The 17,188-nt window shown below is 39.6% G+C and overlaps 2 protein-coding genes across 15 annotated transcripts in view; one reads left to right on the plus strand and one right to left on the minus strand.

Moving 5' to 3' along the window:
* LOC144030661 (methylmalonic aciduria and homocystinuria type D homolog, mitochondrial-like) overlaps positions 1 to 1,542 on the minus strand; it is a 167,251-nt gene extending 165,709 nt beyond the window's left edge. For 4 of the 6 annotated variants that reach the window (XR_013287312.1, XR_013287313.1, XM_077537134.1 and 1 more), the window contains exon 1: positions 1,393 to 1,542. The gene's annotated coding sequence lies outside the window, so the exon portion shown is untranslated. Of the gene's footprint in view, positions 1 to 1,070; positions 1,167 to 1,392 lie in introns of all 6 variants that reach the window. The other 2 variants (XM_077537135.1, XM_077537136.1) reach the window with 2 other exon arrangements.
* The window catches only part of LOC144030662 (uncharacterized), a 37,462-nt gene extending 22,566 nt beyond the window's left edge, over positions 1 to 14,896 (plus strand). Inside the window, exons 1-11 of one of the 9 annotated variants that reach the window (XM_077537145.1) lie at positions 2,394 to 3,004; positions 3,525 to 3,664; positions 3,953 to 4,005; positions 4,115 to 8,364; positions 8,886 to 8,939; positions 9,834 to 12,184; positions 12,632 to 12,685; positions 12,957 to 13,034; positions 13,114 to 13,202; positions 13,461 to 13,514; positions 14,399 to 14,896. In XM_077537145.1, the coding sequence (XP_077393271.1) occupies positions 11,767 to 12,184; positions 12,632 to 12,685; positions 12,957 to 13,034; positions 13,114 to 13,202; positions 13,461 to 13,505 (684 nt within the window). In that variant the 5' untranslated portion in view covers positions 2,394 to 3,004; positions 3,525 to 3,664; positions 3,953 to 4,005; ... (1 more) ...; positions 8,886 to 8,939; positions 9,834 to 11,766 and the 3' untranslated portion in view covers positions 13,506 to 13,514; positions 14,399 to 14,896. The other 8 variants (XM_077537139.1, XM_077537142.1, XM_077537144.1 and 5 more) reach the window with 8 other exon arrangements.
* Positions 14,897 to 17,188: the final 2,292 nt, after the last annotated feature.

Consider the following 17,188-nt stretch of genomic DNA (forward strand, 5'->3'; position numbering starts at 1 on the left):
TGATGGCCTCTAATGTTTATATATTAAGACTGCACGATATTGGAAAAACATGCGATATGCGATACACTTGCTGAACATAGCGATATCGATATTATTGCGATATTTAACATGTACCTAAAGAAATTACATTTTCATTACCTAAGGAGAGAAAAACATTTTTCATGGGGCAAAATAAGCAACCTTCATGTAATCTTAGTTAATTAATTGTAATTATGTCTTGATAATTTTCAACTATTGAATGGCGATGCACATTTTAGTTAGCATCTGACTGGTCAAATTCACATAAAAAGCATAAAATTCCATATAAAACTTATTGCGTGCCTTTGCGATATGCATATTGCAAGGGCCAATATCGCAATATCGATATTTTTTCGATATATTGTGCAGCCCTAGTATATATATTGCATGTATGTGTGCGTGTTTGTGGGTGTATGCGTGTGTTTGTGTAGTGGTGATGATTAATTCTATTTAGTGCCTTGTAAACCGCACTTTGACTTTATGTTTTGACTTATGTTCAATGCCAAAATGTTTGTTAAAATTTTCATTAATAATTTAAAGAAAAAAAAAAAGAAAAAGTTAGCGATCCAAGATGTCCGACCTTCTGCGCATACGGGTCACCGATCGCGTCTTGACAGTGACCTCTCCAGCATCTTGACTAGCACAGAAAGCTGGTAGGTCTCGCGCGATTTAAGGCAAAACAGCGCTTGGTGGCGAGTTGCCGGTGTTCCAAAGTAGTTATCCACTGGGAAAAAAACAAAAACAAAACGTGTATCCCCTGCCGCAGGGTCTTTAATTCTTTTATTAACATATATCAGTCGTTTGAGATATGTCTATGGATGATGAGATTTCCTAATGCGTGCGTGGTCTTGCTTTCATTTTGTTTTCAATATTATTTTCTTGTTACAAAAACGTGTTTCTAAAACTCAAAATCACACGTGTCTTATCCATGCGTTTATTTAAAAACATGCGTACCCTCGGCAGGGGATACAATTATTATTATTATTATTTATGTATTTTTTTGTGGGGTAACTATATCCACTTCGTTTCAAATGAAAGGACAGAGGACTTACCAAAAGGTGGCGAAACTAGACATGCTTCCTTATTCCCTGTTTTAATCCAGTTCAGTGTGAAATTTAACATGAGCCTTGTGCGACGTCCTTTACCACCTTGGAATAGAAAACGTCATAATTTGCGGCCCAGTTAATGCTGTCGTCCGTGGCCGTCTTCCGGGTTGCATCTCGTGTCTTTCATTTGCATTAATTCTTGTCCTAACACTTCTTGCATGGGCTCAATCTCATTTTGAATAACAACTCATTTGGATGCTGAATTTGAAGGGTGATTGACCTCATTAGGCGGCGCATAGGATAGGCTCAATCTAATTTGTTTATTTACCTCACCGATTGTCGATCCTCGCTTCTCGCTGTACAGTAGCAATCCAATCGAGGAATCAAGAAAAACAGCAACAAGGAACGATCAAGAGAGTATGCTAAAAGTTTGGAGAAATGAGACGGTCACCCCTCGATGACGTGTTCCGCGGAAGCGTTCAGCTAACCGGAAGTCAGTCATCCGGTGTTCGGCAATAAATATCGGAGACTTGGAAAATAGCACTCTTTTTATTTTTAAACACGATCTCTACGGGATTTGCCAAAAATGACCGTGTCTGTTGTTTATCAATTCAGCAGTATTGAAATGGGGTTCCGTTAGTGTGGTTGGCCGATGTGATCATACAACGCATATCCGCGTTTATATTTTGAAAAGCGCGGTCCGAGTTTGAAAGGGAAGTTCCGAAGTTGTTTTTTTAAGTACCAAAATGTTAAACACATTTCGGCATTTAAACAAAAGTTTAAAAAATAAAATAAAAATAAAAGTGCGATTCACAAGGCAACAACAAAAATAAGAACATCACTATCTCACATACATACACACGCACACACACATATATCAGAGGTCATCAAACATGGAGTTAAATATGGTGCAAAAGTAACTCGTAAAAAAAAATGTGTACCTGTAGAAAAAAGTAGAAATTTGTACGTAAAAAAAAAATTGTGCGTAAAAAAAAAAAAATACCTGTAAAAAAATGTGTACCCGTAAAATAGAAAAGGTGTAACTTAAAAAAAAAAAAAAGGACGTTAAAAAAAAAATTGGACGTAAAAAAATGTTTTGTACGTATAAAAAAAAATTGTACGTGTAAAAAAAAAATTGTACCTGTAGAAAGTATTTTGTATCTGTAAAAATCACGATTTGAACCTGGAGAAATTACAAATTGTAGTCAAAGAAGTCGCCACTAGGAGTCACAAGTGTTTTTTCTGCTGCTGTCCAGTCACGGGACTTTTGCACCATATCTGACGGCTAGAAATGCAGCAGAACGATTCGCACTCGTAGAGCTCCGTGATTTGCCCGTCTTTGGAAGGGGGCGGGCTCTGGAGGATTTGGGAGTGGGCTGAAGCTCAACCTCATTGGTTCAGCGAACGACAGTGGGTTGATCTCAAGAGGTCACGTTGTTCTCATTAGTATGCAAGAGGTCTCAAACAAACAGTAGCAACACCAGTGCATGGGGGCTCCGGGCGGAGGAGTGGAACCGTCACTTGCCTTTGGTGCCGGTGTCGGTACCATATGTATTCGGCCTGCCAGATCCATTCGGGGTCCTTCGCCTACAGATGACGTTACGCTACAGGATTGGCTGAGACGTTTTACGCTACAGGATTGGCTGAGATGTCGACGATTGTGATTGGTGAGGCAACTTTCCAGTGAGAAGGGTCTGATTGCAGACCGCAGACTGGGAACGGAACGCCCACGGAACGGAACGCCCATATGCTCTTGATTGACGGAAAGTGACGCTGCTGTCGTGATCCAGTAGTGTTGTTCTCAACTTCTCTGCAGCGAGCGGTCGCCACGAGAACTACGAAACGAAATCATTCCATCCATTATCACAACCTCTTAGTTCTCAAAAAGTTCCCGGGGACGACACAAAATAATTTGTAAAATGACGAGTCGGGAGCATAAAGTAAGTGGACATGTATTTTATTTAATGAACATTAGCACATAGGTCGCTAAAGAAAAGTTCGTTTCCCGCACAGAAAGTTTGAAAAATGAATTGAAATGATTTAGTGGAACACAGCGTTATTCTTCCATATCTCTAGCGTTGAATTCCAATTGTTATTTTACATGGAACAATAGTTTGAACCTGTGTACCGTACAATATGATGACCTAAAAGTAGTAACTTGCAAATGGGGAATCCACCGTGACGCTGTGCGTAATGCAAAATGGTGTAAGCCCAATACATCACATATTTGCAGCAGATAGGCCTGTATAGCGTAGCTACGTAATTAATTACCATTAATGTATCGATGGGATTTGAATAATAACATAATTTTACTCTGTTGTGGCATGAACGTTAAGAAATCTTTACATGAGTCCAGTTTTTTGTATTTATGTTGGTATGTTTTTGGATTGTAATTGGCCAATTCTACAGTCGGATGACAAAAGATTTATACAAATAAAATGTGTTCTAATTTGCACTCAGCTTCATCGAACCGTCTATAAAGATGGACACCTACCAGCACCCATTTTGGAAGGCTTGAACCATTTGTGCCAAAGGTGGAGAGTTTGCATATGTTGTGGCACATCTGCAAACTCATGATAAGACGGCAATTTGTCATGAAGGTATGTTGTAGTTTGAAGTCCACTATAATCTATTTAAATTTTGTCAATATGGCAATTCTTTCTTAGTTGCCATGGTAAGCAATTTATATAAATATGAAAAAGAATGTATTGTTAGTTTTGTGAATGATGAATACATTTCGGTACAACCTAAAAAGTACTCACTGATACTGATGCCAAGTAATGGATGCCACTAGTACTCTACATAGAAAATTACAATTAAACAAATGACACAGACTTTTAAAGAAAGACCTTTCAAATTTGAAAAGCTTTTTCTAACCTAATGCACAGAAATAAGGCTGGCTCGCATTTCCAGAAAGAGGAAAATAGATAAGAATGCCAAGGTAAGAATAATGGACAGAATTTTCCAAACCCCAATTAATCTATGCAAATTGTCATTGTAGTGTATACATGTCCAAAACATATAATTAATCCCATTCCCTTGAACTTAAGGAGGAACGTCAGATGTCAGCAACCAAGGTCAAGAAGCCTTCTGCAGAGAGAGTGGTCGCTTCCATCTGTCAGGCATGCATGCAACAATTTTTATATATGTATTTTAAATTTAGGAGGTGAAGCACAGTTATGAACTGATGATATACACTCACTGGCTAGTCAAACAGAACTACACAGAGTAGAGACTTTAATATTCCATCTTTATCAGAGAATCATGTGGCTCTGACATTTATACAATTTAAACAAATTATGTGAAAGCTACAAAAACATGCTGATAAGGAATTCTTCATTGCACTACTCTTGTTCGAAGAAGTTAATGATGATCATATTGATGATGAAGACCAGTCTATTTTTAGTTTATGCGGTTATGTTCACAGCTACCAGAGGAGATTTTACGATCCATCCTGATTCTTGCTGTCCTCAATGATGGCGAAGGCGCAATCCATGTGCTGGCCCTGACATGCACCCGATTCTGGGTGATCATCAGATAAGAATCATTTTGTAGAGAAGCACATTTTCAGTGGCTAGACAGTAAGTTGTGAGGGAGTGGGGATCATGAGGATAAGTAGTTAAGATAATGGATGGGTGGACAAAAAAAAATTGTCTGTCTGTCTGTCTATCTGTCTGTCTGTCTATCTATCTATCTATCTATCTATGTATGTGACAGCTAAGGTTGTTTGAAAGCACTATATACATAAGATGACTTGACTGTCTGTCTGTATGTCTATCTATCTACCAGGTGTCGTCAACTGGAGTGCATTTTCACCCGATTTTAAAAAGATGTACAGGATTCCCTATTGCCTCACCCCTTGCATCCAATGCAATTCTATATTTAAAGAATATAAAGGGTTCTGGGGACATGGAAAAAGAGGAGAACTCATTGGTTTTTATTCAGATTACAATATTCACAGACGCTGCAGCAACTGCATAAATTGATGTCACAAAATAAATGTGATTTGGAAAACAAAAAAATGGGAGTGGTTATTTCAAGTTACAGAAGCATGTACATTACATAATGCTTACATGTATCATAAAATCATGTTTGGAGAGGAATTTTGTGAAAAATTATGAAGTAGGCTACTTTTTGTCATAAATATACCACCTAGTATTGCTTGTTGTAGGCCTTTATGGAAAAATATATTTTAAAGATGGCTAACAAAAAATAACATTTTGTATGTATATCACAATTAAACCAGCTTTAAAATACTATTTCCACCTCATAATTTTGTGGAAATAGTCTTTTTCTTATGTGCTACGTTTGTGTGTTTGTTGCAATAAAGTTTAGTTTGTCGTGCCATTAATTGCATTAAGTTACTATTCTGTTTCTAAATAGTCTGTTTCGTATGTGGTACGTTTGTGTGATTTTTGCTATAAAGTTTCGACTTTTGTCCTCTAAGACTACCCGTAGCATGCGGGGGAGGAGTGTTCCGCTGGGGGAGGAGTGTTCCGTGATTGAGGGGCGTATTGTTCCGATTTTTGTCCTCTAAGACTACCCGTAGCCTTCGGGGGCGTAGTGTTCCGCTGGGGGAGGAGTGTTCCGTGCTTGGGGGCGTAGTGTTCCGTTCTGCGGTCTGCAATCAGATACAATTGTTTCCAGTCGTTGGAGGGAAAACATTGACGCTTTTTACGAAGAAATTTATTATTATTTATCTAATGGGACTTATCACAGCCGCACTACTGGATCAAACTGTTCGGCGACCCAAAAGGCAAGGATTCGTAACGCGTCAAAATCATTCATCAATCATCATCAATCAATTACATCTCACCGTGGCTATTCTAATGTATTGATCTCTCGTCTTCCCTTGTCTAGGATTAAAGGTTTGCCGTGAAACCCTTTCAGACTTGTTTGTTGTTGTTGTTTTGTGGAAGGAAAAAAATACTGAACATATAAAGAAAAGTTGTGCATTCATTCATTCATTCATTCATGTGTCATTCATTGATTTGTTAATGCATTTGACATCTTTAAAGAAAAAGTAAAATGTGCTACTGTAGTTGATGAAGTTAACTTATGAGTTTCGACTTTACGGTAGTAGGCCATTACCTTTGATTAATATTTATATCAATAGTCCATGAGACACACATGCACACACATGAAGGTTACAAATAAATTCGTAGTTACCTAATAACCTGAGGCTGAGTACAGAACATATTGGTGAGGAAATGTCACATCTCAGGCAATAATTCCATCATTTTATTATCATCATCATGGTAATTATTTTCTGCAATACGCACGACCCTCCGCAACTCATAGTGCAGTGTCACCTCTGAGGTGACATTGGCAAGAAAATATTAAAGATGTCATTTAAATAACAAAATGTATGGGCTGAGATTGCAAAACGTAAATAAACGTAAGTATAAAAGCAGGATACTTTAAGATTGACTAAATAATGAAATAGATTGAAAACATACATTAGATAAAATAAATATAAAAAATTGAGGTAAAATAGCACATAAATGCAAAAAAGTAAAACTGCGATGGGACGAAATATTGTCAGTTGACGTGCTAATGTGTTCCTATAATCATTACGACTGCAAAATTCGGACACCAAACCAACGTGAACACATTTGACACTGCTCGCTTGCTGTACTGACGTCATCAGCAAGCGCCGACCAGACGCGAAGGCCCCCGAATGGATCTGGCAGGCCGAACACATATGGTACCGACACCTGTTGGCGTGGGTTCCATCCTCCGCCTGGGTGAAGGCCCAGGTGCGCCTTGCAAGAAGTAAGCCATGTGTGTGAGTGGGTATAAAAAAATAAAAAATAACAATTAATTAATTAATAAAAAAAAAACACCACTGTATGGTCATTTTGGAAGAAGAGGACGTCGCAGGCGTTAAAATGTCAACATGCTTCAATACACCAACACAGTGTGGAGCACCTTAAAACCTTGGTTGACATGTAGAGACCTCAAAGTGGGCAAAAAGAAAGCCGTTTTAGTAGGAAGGTAAGATGTATTGCTTGTAATCCGGTGCTGGCTGTATTGCTGAACGTTTATTATTAGTGATGCAAACGTTGAGTTAAATCACCCATAATGTCCGTCCAAAGTTGTGCAGTATAGCATACATGTATGCCCGTGCGTGATGTCACATCAGCCAGTGGTTTGGGCTAGCATGCTAACGAGACTAATGATGCTCTTCAGATGAATGTGGATTGTTTAATTTGTGTTTGGTTGTTTAATTTCTGAATGCGGTGACAGTGGAATTATGTGCTTGCTGATTTAATTGCTGGATAGTGAAAACAGTGACTCTGAAACTTGTGCATGCTGTACACTAGATTTATTATTTGTATATTGTGATGATGATGATGATGATGATGTATAAACATTGAAGTTATTTGTCATTGTATGAATATGCTGACCCAACCATTCTGTTTGCACAGATGCCAGCATGCAGTCAAACAAAAGCTACTTCTTGATCCAGCTCTATCCATATTGGTGGCAAATGCAATACATGGTGTGACATCAAACCTGCTTCCAAGCAGTGGTGAAGTCCAACAAATGAGAATCCTTAAGAGGCGCTTTCACACCGCAGGAACTTATGATGGAACTTCCATATGTTCCGGGGGAGTTTGTCCAAAGTTTGCGTTCACACACAAAACCAGTTCCGGGTTTGGGGGGGTCGGAACGGTACTACCTAAGTTCCTAGGCATGAGGAGGGTATTTGGGTGTACCCTGAACGACACAAGGTGGGGGCGTGTTGTCTAGTGTGTTATGATTGGTTGACTGGATGAGGAGGTGTGTCGTTTTGGTTAGATTATTTTTATTTATTTTTTTCCCGCGGTAAAGCCGCCATTTCTTCTTTACTATACTCTATCGGGCGCTACGACTTTTTCTTCAAACATTTCGGCAATGGAAGGATTAAAAAAACGAGAGGTGGACGGACGAGGAAGTACAGGCTCTCCTGAGCAAACATGGGACGAGGAGACCCAACGGCACTTCGAAAGTCCAACAAGAAACGATAATAACCGCGAAGCTAGCAGAGTTAACATTACACACACAAAAGCAGGTGAGGGAAAAACTAAAGAAACTCCAACAGGACTAAAGGAAACTCAAGGACCACAACAACCACAGTGGAAATGACAGCAAAATTAATAAATGTATGAAAGACTGGACGACATTCTCGGCCACCGGATGGGTTGTACCACCAATAGTACAAAGGAGGACTCTGCAATCACCATGCTGGAAGCGATGTGCAAGGACACGGCAGTGTGCGAGGATTCATTGCCAACAGCCTTGCTAACACACGAAGGTAAGACAGAATTGCCTCATGCACATCTTTGTATATATATTTATTTAGGTCGATGCTTGGTCGCAACGTGGCTTTTACACCGCGCTAGCATTAAACTGTTAGCGTAGCATGTTAGCTTAAGCTTGGCAAAGTCACGCATCCAGGGCAACTCCGAGCCCATGTAATGTGAAATCATTCCTAAATCAATTAACCTAGTAAACGAAAAGTATTGTAGGCAGCTAACGCCGAAATAGCCCTGCTTTCAGTGACGAAATTGAAAAGCTTCGTGAAAAGGACGTGTGGAAGCTAGGCATACTATTCACTGTTAAAAGCAAAACAACCACTTCGTTTTTTTGTTTGTTTGTTTTTTCCTTAATACAAGGCTCTGCATTCAACGTAACTAAAACGTTTTAACTTGTTAGCCTCATCACCTAACAACTCATAAAAAAAACAAAAAAACAAAAAAAAACAACAACAACTCATAAACAGTTCTAGGGAAACTGAAACGTAAGAAAAATAATGTTATGTACTGTGACTTACAGCTGGACCTTCTCTGTGCTCTCCTTTACGTTATGATGCCTCCCTGAACAGTCCTGGTATGTTTCATTTCATTTTATATAACTTCAAAAGCTTCATTTAAAACTTTTAAAGCAACACCCCACTCACAATTAATTTTGCTTCGTTGAATAAGGCAGTGTGTTTGTTTGTTTATTGGACAATATAAACAAATGAGTAGCAGTTAACATTTTAAAAGAAAGAAGAAACTTATTGCAATCATTCATAATAGTTTACATGTTCAAAGGAGTAGAAAGAAGTTAAAAACTTGTGTAGTCCTACCCATTCTTTATATCTACTGACTCATTTCATTAAAAAAAAAAAAAAAAGTACATTACTGGAATGTATTAATTTACTACACATTTTCTTTTACTGGAATGTACTAAAAGAACATGTGTAATCCTGCTTGTGTAAACAATTGCACCTTAACACATGCGTGCATTTGTCATTAACGTATGTACATGAAATTCATAGGCATACACAATAATAAATCCTCATACTCACATATACAATTTTCATTTCACTCATAATGGTGCATTGAGAAAGGGAAGAAAAAAAAAGTTACATTCCTGCAATTTTACTAGTGTGTATTGCCTAAAAAAAGCTTCAAGTGCATGCCGCCATATTTGGCAATGTAGTGTGGCATATTCTGTTCTGTAACTATGAAAAATGAAAGTACATTAACGTGAGTGCCGTGTTTTACCCCTACCTAAATCATTGTACTGTACTCTTACTCATTGCACGAATCTGTTGAAACCGTTTATGTCGATGCGTTAGGAAGGTACAAGCGAGGATGGTCCGTCCACAAGCAGAAACTGCGCCACTCGAACAGATTTTCCTGCCCCTTTGTCAAGTTCCAATAAGTTCAAAGTCATGTAACTGGAAGCTCATCAAAAGTATTTACTGTCACTCATTGTACATTTACATCCCTATAGCTTAGCGGACACGGGACCGAGACCACCTATTTTTGGAATACCTGCACCAATTTGATGAAAAGAAGGGGGAGTCCACGAGTGCAATGTTCTTAGAAGAAATGCAGTTGCACAAGGAGGACCTTGAACTCAGACGCGAGCAGCACAAGGAGGAAGTTGACCTCAGAAGCGAGGAGCGCAAGGAAGATCAACACGTGGCACATGAGCTGGTTGAACAAAGGCACGACAGAGAGTTCCAAATGGGCTTCCTGGCAGTCCTAAACAGACTTGTGGACACAAATAAGCCAAATGCATAAGTAATAAATGCTTTTGTTTTCATATCACTTTTGTTGTTCTGGGGTTTTTTTCCCCACACGAATAAAAACTTATGCTCAATGAATTCTTTTTAATGTTTTTATTTTTGACAAACAGTAATGCAAACATAATTACAGCGTCCCACCATTCAGAGGTTCTGATGTTCTTCCACTCCCTGCGCGGAACACGCCCAGATTGGTAGAAGTGGCAAATCTGAAACAGAAACACAACAAATTAATAAATGTTAATATCTACATTAATTACTTTTGTGCAACAGCCTTGTGATTTACATGACAGAATACCTTAAAATAGAGGAATATGCACCAATTTATGGCCCTATGATAAACCACTGGCTTGAGGTGGCAATCTGACACTTCCAAAATCAGCACTTTTCCCAAAATCCCGGCACCTTTGTTCTAACATTCGTGCATCGTCAAAGAAAGCAAGCCATTTCAACACTTTGGATCGGTCAATCATGTGTTTAACAGAAGAAGAAAAAAAAAAAAAAAAAACATGCGGACAGACTAACAATACATCCAGGTCCAACGGTATTATGAAATACGCAGCGTACATGTAGCGTGAACAGCAACTCGCCATCAAGCCCTATTTTGCCGTGAATTGCACGAGAACTAGGCAGGAAACACCAGTTTCCAGCGATTGGCCTTTTCATGGCGGAAAGTACGACAAAATATCCACAAACGACCGCGGGGACACACGCAAGTAGACGTGCAACTGAACGCGCCAGTCATACGATGTGTTTAAGGCACTAATACACTCTGTAACTTCATTTTTTTTTCGTGTTCTCCACCTTGCAAGGGGAGCTCCGTTACATGTTACAGCTTAATTCCGATGTGAAATAAATTTCGTATAAATGTGTTTAAACCTTACCAGTGCACGTCTTCGTGCTTGCAGGTTTGACTGTCTTTCCAAGTGAGCAAGTCCTGCCCATTTCTCATCTTGATGTGGTAATACGGCGGGTCCCAATGGTTCTCATCAACCTTTCCCGTGAAGTTCTAATTGCTGCAAACACAACTCTGTACAACATGACAAGGAAAACGAAAAGATGATATGCCTTGTATCATAACAAATGGCGATGGAGGGTCAAAGGTCGCGTTTTTCAACGTCACACTGGTTGTTTGTCATTCAGTTTTACCGGTACCGCCACTTGCTGGACAGGCGGGGTAGTGCTGTTTTTTTTCCTCCCCTGACATACGTCATCAGTCTCATTTGAATAAACTACCCTGCCTGCTTTCATGCCGTGTGAATGCAAACTCGTGGGCCGCTCACAAGTTCTTCGGACCCGGAACTGACTCTACCATTAGGCGCTTTCACACCGCAGGAACTTATTCAGGAACTTCCCTATGTTCCGGGGGAGTTTGTCCAAAGTTTGCGTTCACACACAAAAGTAGTTCCGGGTCTGGGGGGGTCGAAACGGTACTACCTAAGTACCTAGGCAAGAGGAGGGTATTTCGGTGTACCCTGAACTACACAAGTGGGGGCGTGTTGTGAAGTATGTCATGATTGGTTGACTGGACGAGGAGGTGTGTTTTGGATAGGTGAGTTTTTCGCGGTAAAGCCGCCATTTCTTTTTTACTTTTCACTGCTGAGAGCGCGACGATTTTCCCCCCCAAACGTTTTGGAAATGGAAGGATTTAAAAAAACCGATAGGTGGACGGACGAAGAAGTGCAGGCTCTCCTGAGCATTTACGGGGACGAGGAGACCCAACGACAATTTGAAAGTGCCACAAGAAACGATAAAGTCTATCAATTGATAACCGCGAAGCTAGAAGAGCTTAGCATTTTCCACACACAAAGGCAGGTAAGGGAAAAACTCAAGAAACTCAAACAGGACTATAAAAAACTCAAGGACCACAACAGCCGAAGCGGAAATGACCGCAAAATTAATAAATGGTACGAAAGACTGGACGTCATTCTCGGCCACCGGATGGGGTGTACAACCGGTAAAACAAAGGACTCTGCAATTGCAATGCTGGAAGTTATGTGCGAGGACACGGCAGTGGGCGAGGATTCCTCAACAACAGACACGCTAACACACCAAGGTAAGACAGAATTGCCTCATGAACATTTGTATTTATATATTCGTTTAGGTCGCTGCGCGGTCTTAACGTGGCTTTTACACCGCGCTAGCACTAAGTTGTTAGCGTAGCATGGCTTAAGCTTGGCAAAGGCACGCATCCAGCTCCGAACCTATGTAATGTTGTGAAATCAAGGCTCTGTGTACAACGCGACTAAAGAGTTTTAACTTGTTAGTCTCATCACCTAACAGCTCGTATATAGTTCTGGGGAAACGAAAACGTAAGAAGAATGACTCGAAATTGATATTTTGCCGTGACCTTCACCTCGATACCAGCGCTACTTTGCCATGAATCGCGCGAGAATTTCGCTGGCAGGGGAGTTGACGGTCACGGTGAAATATCCGTTGCTATAAAAGGTATGCCGTCTAACAGTGTAAACTGACCTTTGTTGTGATGTACTCTGACTTACAGCGGGACCTTCTCTGAGCTTCTCTGTACCTTCTGATGTCTCCCTGAGCAGTCCTGGTATGTTTCATTTCATTTCATGTAACTTCAAAAGCTCCATATAAAACTAATAAAGCAACACACCACTCACTATTAATTTTACTTCGTTGGATACGCCAGTGTGTATTGCTGCCTAAAAAAGCTTGTACATGCCGCCATATTTGGCAATGTAGTGTGGCATATTCTGTTCTGTGGCAATGAAAAATGGAAGGATATATGTGAGTGGCGTGTTTCACCCTCACCTAAATCATTGCACTGTGCCCTTACTCAGTTCATGACTCTGTTGATACAGTTCCAGTCGAGGCGTTGGAAGGGATAAGCGAGGATGGTCCATCCACAAGCGGAAGCTGCGCCCATCTGTCAACTTCCAGTAAGTTCAAAGTCATGTAACTTGAAGCTCATCGAAATTATTCACTGTTACTCATTGGATGTACATGATGTTGATACAGCTTCAAATGATGAAGTGAGTGAACATTCGCGGCTACGAGCAGAATCAGCAGAGCTGTTCCTGAGCCTTCTGCCTTGCTCTCCCGTCCAGGTAAATGTCCAGTAAAAAAAAAAAAAAAAAAAAAAAAAAAAAGACGTGTGGAAGCTGTTAAAAGCAAAACAACCACTTCGTTTTTTGTTCTGTTTTTTTTTTCCTTAATACAAAGCTCTGCATTCAACGTAACTAAAACGTTTTAACTTGTCAGCCTCATCACCTAACAACTCATAAAAAAAAACAAAAAAAACCAACAACAACTCATAAACAGTTCTAGGGAAACTGAAAAATAATGTTATGTACTGTGACTTACAGCTGGACCTTCTCTGTGCTCTCCTTTACGTTATGATGCCTCCCTGAACAGTCCTGGTATGTTTCATTTCATTTTATATAACTTCAAAAGCTTCATTTAAAACTTTTAAAGCAACACCCCACTCACAATTAATTTTGCTTCGTTGAATAAGGCAGTGTGTTTGTTTATTGGACATTATAAACAAATGAGTAGCAGTTAACATTTTAAAAGAAGAAACTTATTGCAATCATTCATAATAGTTTACATGTTCAAAGGAGTAGAAAGAAGTTAAAAACTTGTCTAGTCCTACCCATTCTTTATATCTACTGACTCGTTTCATAAAAAAAAAAAAAAAAGTACATTACTGGAATGTATTAATTTACTACACATTTTCTTTTACTGGAATGTACTAAAAGAAAATGTGTAATCCTGCTTGTGTAAACAATTGCACCTTAACACATGCGTGCATTTGTCATTAACGTATGTACATGAAATTCATAGGCATACACAATAATAAATCCTCATACTCACATATACAATTTTCATTTCACTCATAATGGTGCATTGAGAAAGGGAAAAAAAAAAAAGTTACATTCCTGCAATTTTACTTGTGTGTATTGCCTAAAAAAGCTTCAAGTGCATGCCGCCATATTTGGCAATGTAGTGTGGCATATTCTGTTCTGTAACTATGAAAAATGAAAGTACATTAACGTGAGTGCCGTGTTTTACCCCTACCTAAATCATTGTACTGTACTCTTACTCATTGCACGAATCTGTTGAAAGCGTTTAAGTCGATGCGTTAGGAAGGTACAAGCGAGGATGGTCCGTCCACAAGCAGAAACTGCGCCACTCGAACAGAGTTTCCTGCCCCTTTGTCAAGTTCCAATAAGTTCAAAGTCATGTAACTGGAAGCTCATCAAAAGTATTTACTGTCACTCATTGTACATTTACATCCCTATAGGTTAGCGGACACGGGACCGAGACCACCTATTTTTGGAATACCTGCACCAATTTGATGAAAAGAAGGGGGAGTCCACGAGTGCAATGTTCTTAGAAGAAATGCAGTTGCACAAGGAGGACCTTGAACTCAGACGCGAGCAGCACAAGGAGGAAGTTGACCTCAGAAGCGAGGAGCGCAAGGAAGATCAACACGTGGCACATGAGCTGGTTGAACAAAGTAGAGATCGACCGATAATCGGTCGGGCCGATAATCGGGGCCGATATTTGACATATTGGTACATATCGGTATCGGTCTGTTTTATTAATCTGACGGCCGATATGAGCGATCCATTTAAAACTCCGTCTTTTCGCTTCGAATGCAGCCCAGAGCGTCTCTGTCTGTTATGGAGTCCAACTCCAGCAATGTAACGCCCATAGCAGCATTTGATTGGTTCGCCGTGCAAGAGCCAGAACCAATCAGTAGTGTATGCCTGTATCACAGTAGCCGGTCACACACGCACCCACGTACACAACGCGACAGACACATGCTTCGAAGGTAAGTTAAAAGAGAAGAGACTCCGCCGATCGTTTCACCATGATAAGCTAAACACATTGAATTATGTTGTGTATTAAATGCACTATATGAATGGAGCTGCATTGCCTTGCATTGAATCCCCGCTAGCTAACAGTGGTGTGTTCAGCTTAGCATGTAGGCTAACACCCAGTAGCTAATTCGCTACTTGAACTACTCGGGGAGGGAATCACACACATTTTCACTTAATTAAGTAAATAATGTTTGTTAGAAAGGTTCCAAATATTAACAGTTGTCATTATTATATTGTCTAGTTCCATGTTAAGAGTAGAGTAACGTCATTATATTTACCTCTCGTGACGCACACATTGCATTCTGGGTCACGTCCATTACTTGTTGCATAGCGGTTATTATGCAGTGAGATGCCACAATGACACTAAATAGCGTTTAGTTACTTTATATTGTGTTTATTTGTCGCACTGGTTTGCCATTGTGTGCCTTAAGCTTCGACGTCGATTTGATTGACAGCTCGTTGTGCACCTCGTTAAAGTCCGCTCCGTAACAAATTAAGTGTCTCAAACACCGTTTAACTACACGAACGTGTCCTCTTCCGTATGTTTGGCATTAGTAGAGAAGTGCACTAAAGTATAGTGTGCTTATTTGCTCGTTTTGTCTCTCTTTTCACGTCATGTCTGCCGTCATTTGGGACATTATCCTCTCAATGGATGCCACTAATATGTAACATCTACGGCCGTACACGGCTGCAATTAATGTTCAGTGATGTAATTTCGTTACGTGCATCATACTTTGAATAATGAGCTCATGTTTGGTGTGTTGTATAACTTTCTCGTGTGTTAGTAACTATTCATGTGGACAGCTAAGATAGTGCTTGTTAATGTGAATTAGCAATGTTGCAGCCCAGTTATTACTTAGACAAGTACATCTGTGCCATTAAGTGATACAGTACAGTACAGTAGTGAGAGAATAGTGTGCCCATATACACACACGTGTCTATAAGTGTAAAACACATTAAACAGCAGAAACTGGCAGCGGTCCACCGCAACAATGTCTGTTTAACCAAGTTATTCTTACTATTATTATAACCAAGTTATTTTACTCAACCCTTTTTCTGCGTTGATTGGGGCATCCTAAGTGGCAGTAAACTACATGATGAAGTGTCTTTTGACAGTTCTCTTGTAGAGAGGAGTAGCATGATATTGCTGTTCTCGATTTAAGATCCTCAGCTTATCAAAACTGTCTATATGGTAACAATAACAATAATCATAATAAGGTCTACAAGAACTGTATGGTGTTCAGGGATGAATAGTTTTTCTCATGGAATTTTTTTATTTATTTTTGCTGTAGTAATAAGTAATGCCACAGCTGATGCACATTTTGAATGACAGGGTTCCTCCTATTACTTCAAAATATAAAAATATAACATTTATAGAATAAAACTACAAGTATCCCAAATGCTATAAAAGGTAATGTCACATTGGCCCCCACATTTAACTCCCCCCGCCACCAACGTCTTATTGCAGATAGAGGGATGTAAAATGAAAAGTGTAGTGTGAGAATCCATTGTAAAGAACGGTTAGGGTTTGCATTATTCAAAAATTTGGTGCCAACATTTTAACTTTTACTGCAAATGAATATCGGCTTCAAATATCGGTTATCTGCCTCCTTGACTACCGATAATCGGAATCGGTATCGGCCCTGAAAAAAGCATATCGGTCGATCTCTAGAACAAAGGCACGACAGAGAGTTCCAAATGGGCTTCCTGGCAGTCCAAAACAGACTTGTGGACACAAATAAGCCAAATGCATAAGTAATAAATGCTTTTGTTTTCATATCACTTTTGTGGTTCTGGTTTTTTTTCCACACGAATAAAAACTTATGCTCAATGAATTCTTTTTAATGTTTTTATTTTTGACAAACAGTAATGCAAACATAATTACAGCGTCCCACCATTCAGAGGTTCTGATGTTCTTCCACTCCCTGCGCGGAACACACCCAGATTGGTAGAAGTGGCAAATCTGAAACAGAAACACAACAAATTAATAAATGTTAATATCTACATTCATTACTTTTGTGCAACAGCCTTGTGATTTACATGACAGAATACCTTAAAATAGCGGAATGTGCACCAATTTATGGCCCTATGATAAACCACTGGCTTGAGGTGGCAATCTGACACTTCCAAAATCAGCACTTTTCCCAAAATCCCAGCACCTTTGTTCTAACATTCGTGCATCGTCAAAGAAAGCAAGCCATTTCAAC

The sequence above is a fragment of the Festucalex cinctus genome, chromosome 11 (genome assembly GCF_051991245.1).
Source record: "Festucalex cinctus isolate MCC-2025b chromosome 11, RoL_Fcin_1.0, whole genome shotgun sequence".
Classification (NCBI taxonomy): domain Eukaryota; kingdom Metazoa; phylum Chordata; class Actinopteri; order Syngnathiformes; family Syngnathidae; genus Festucalex; species Festucalex cinctus.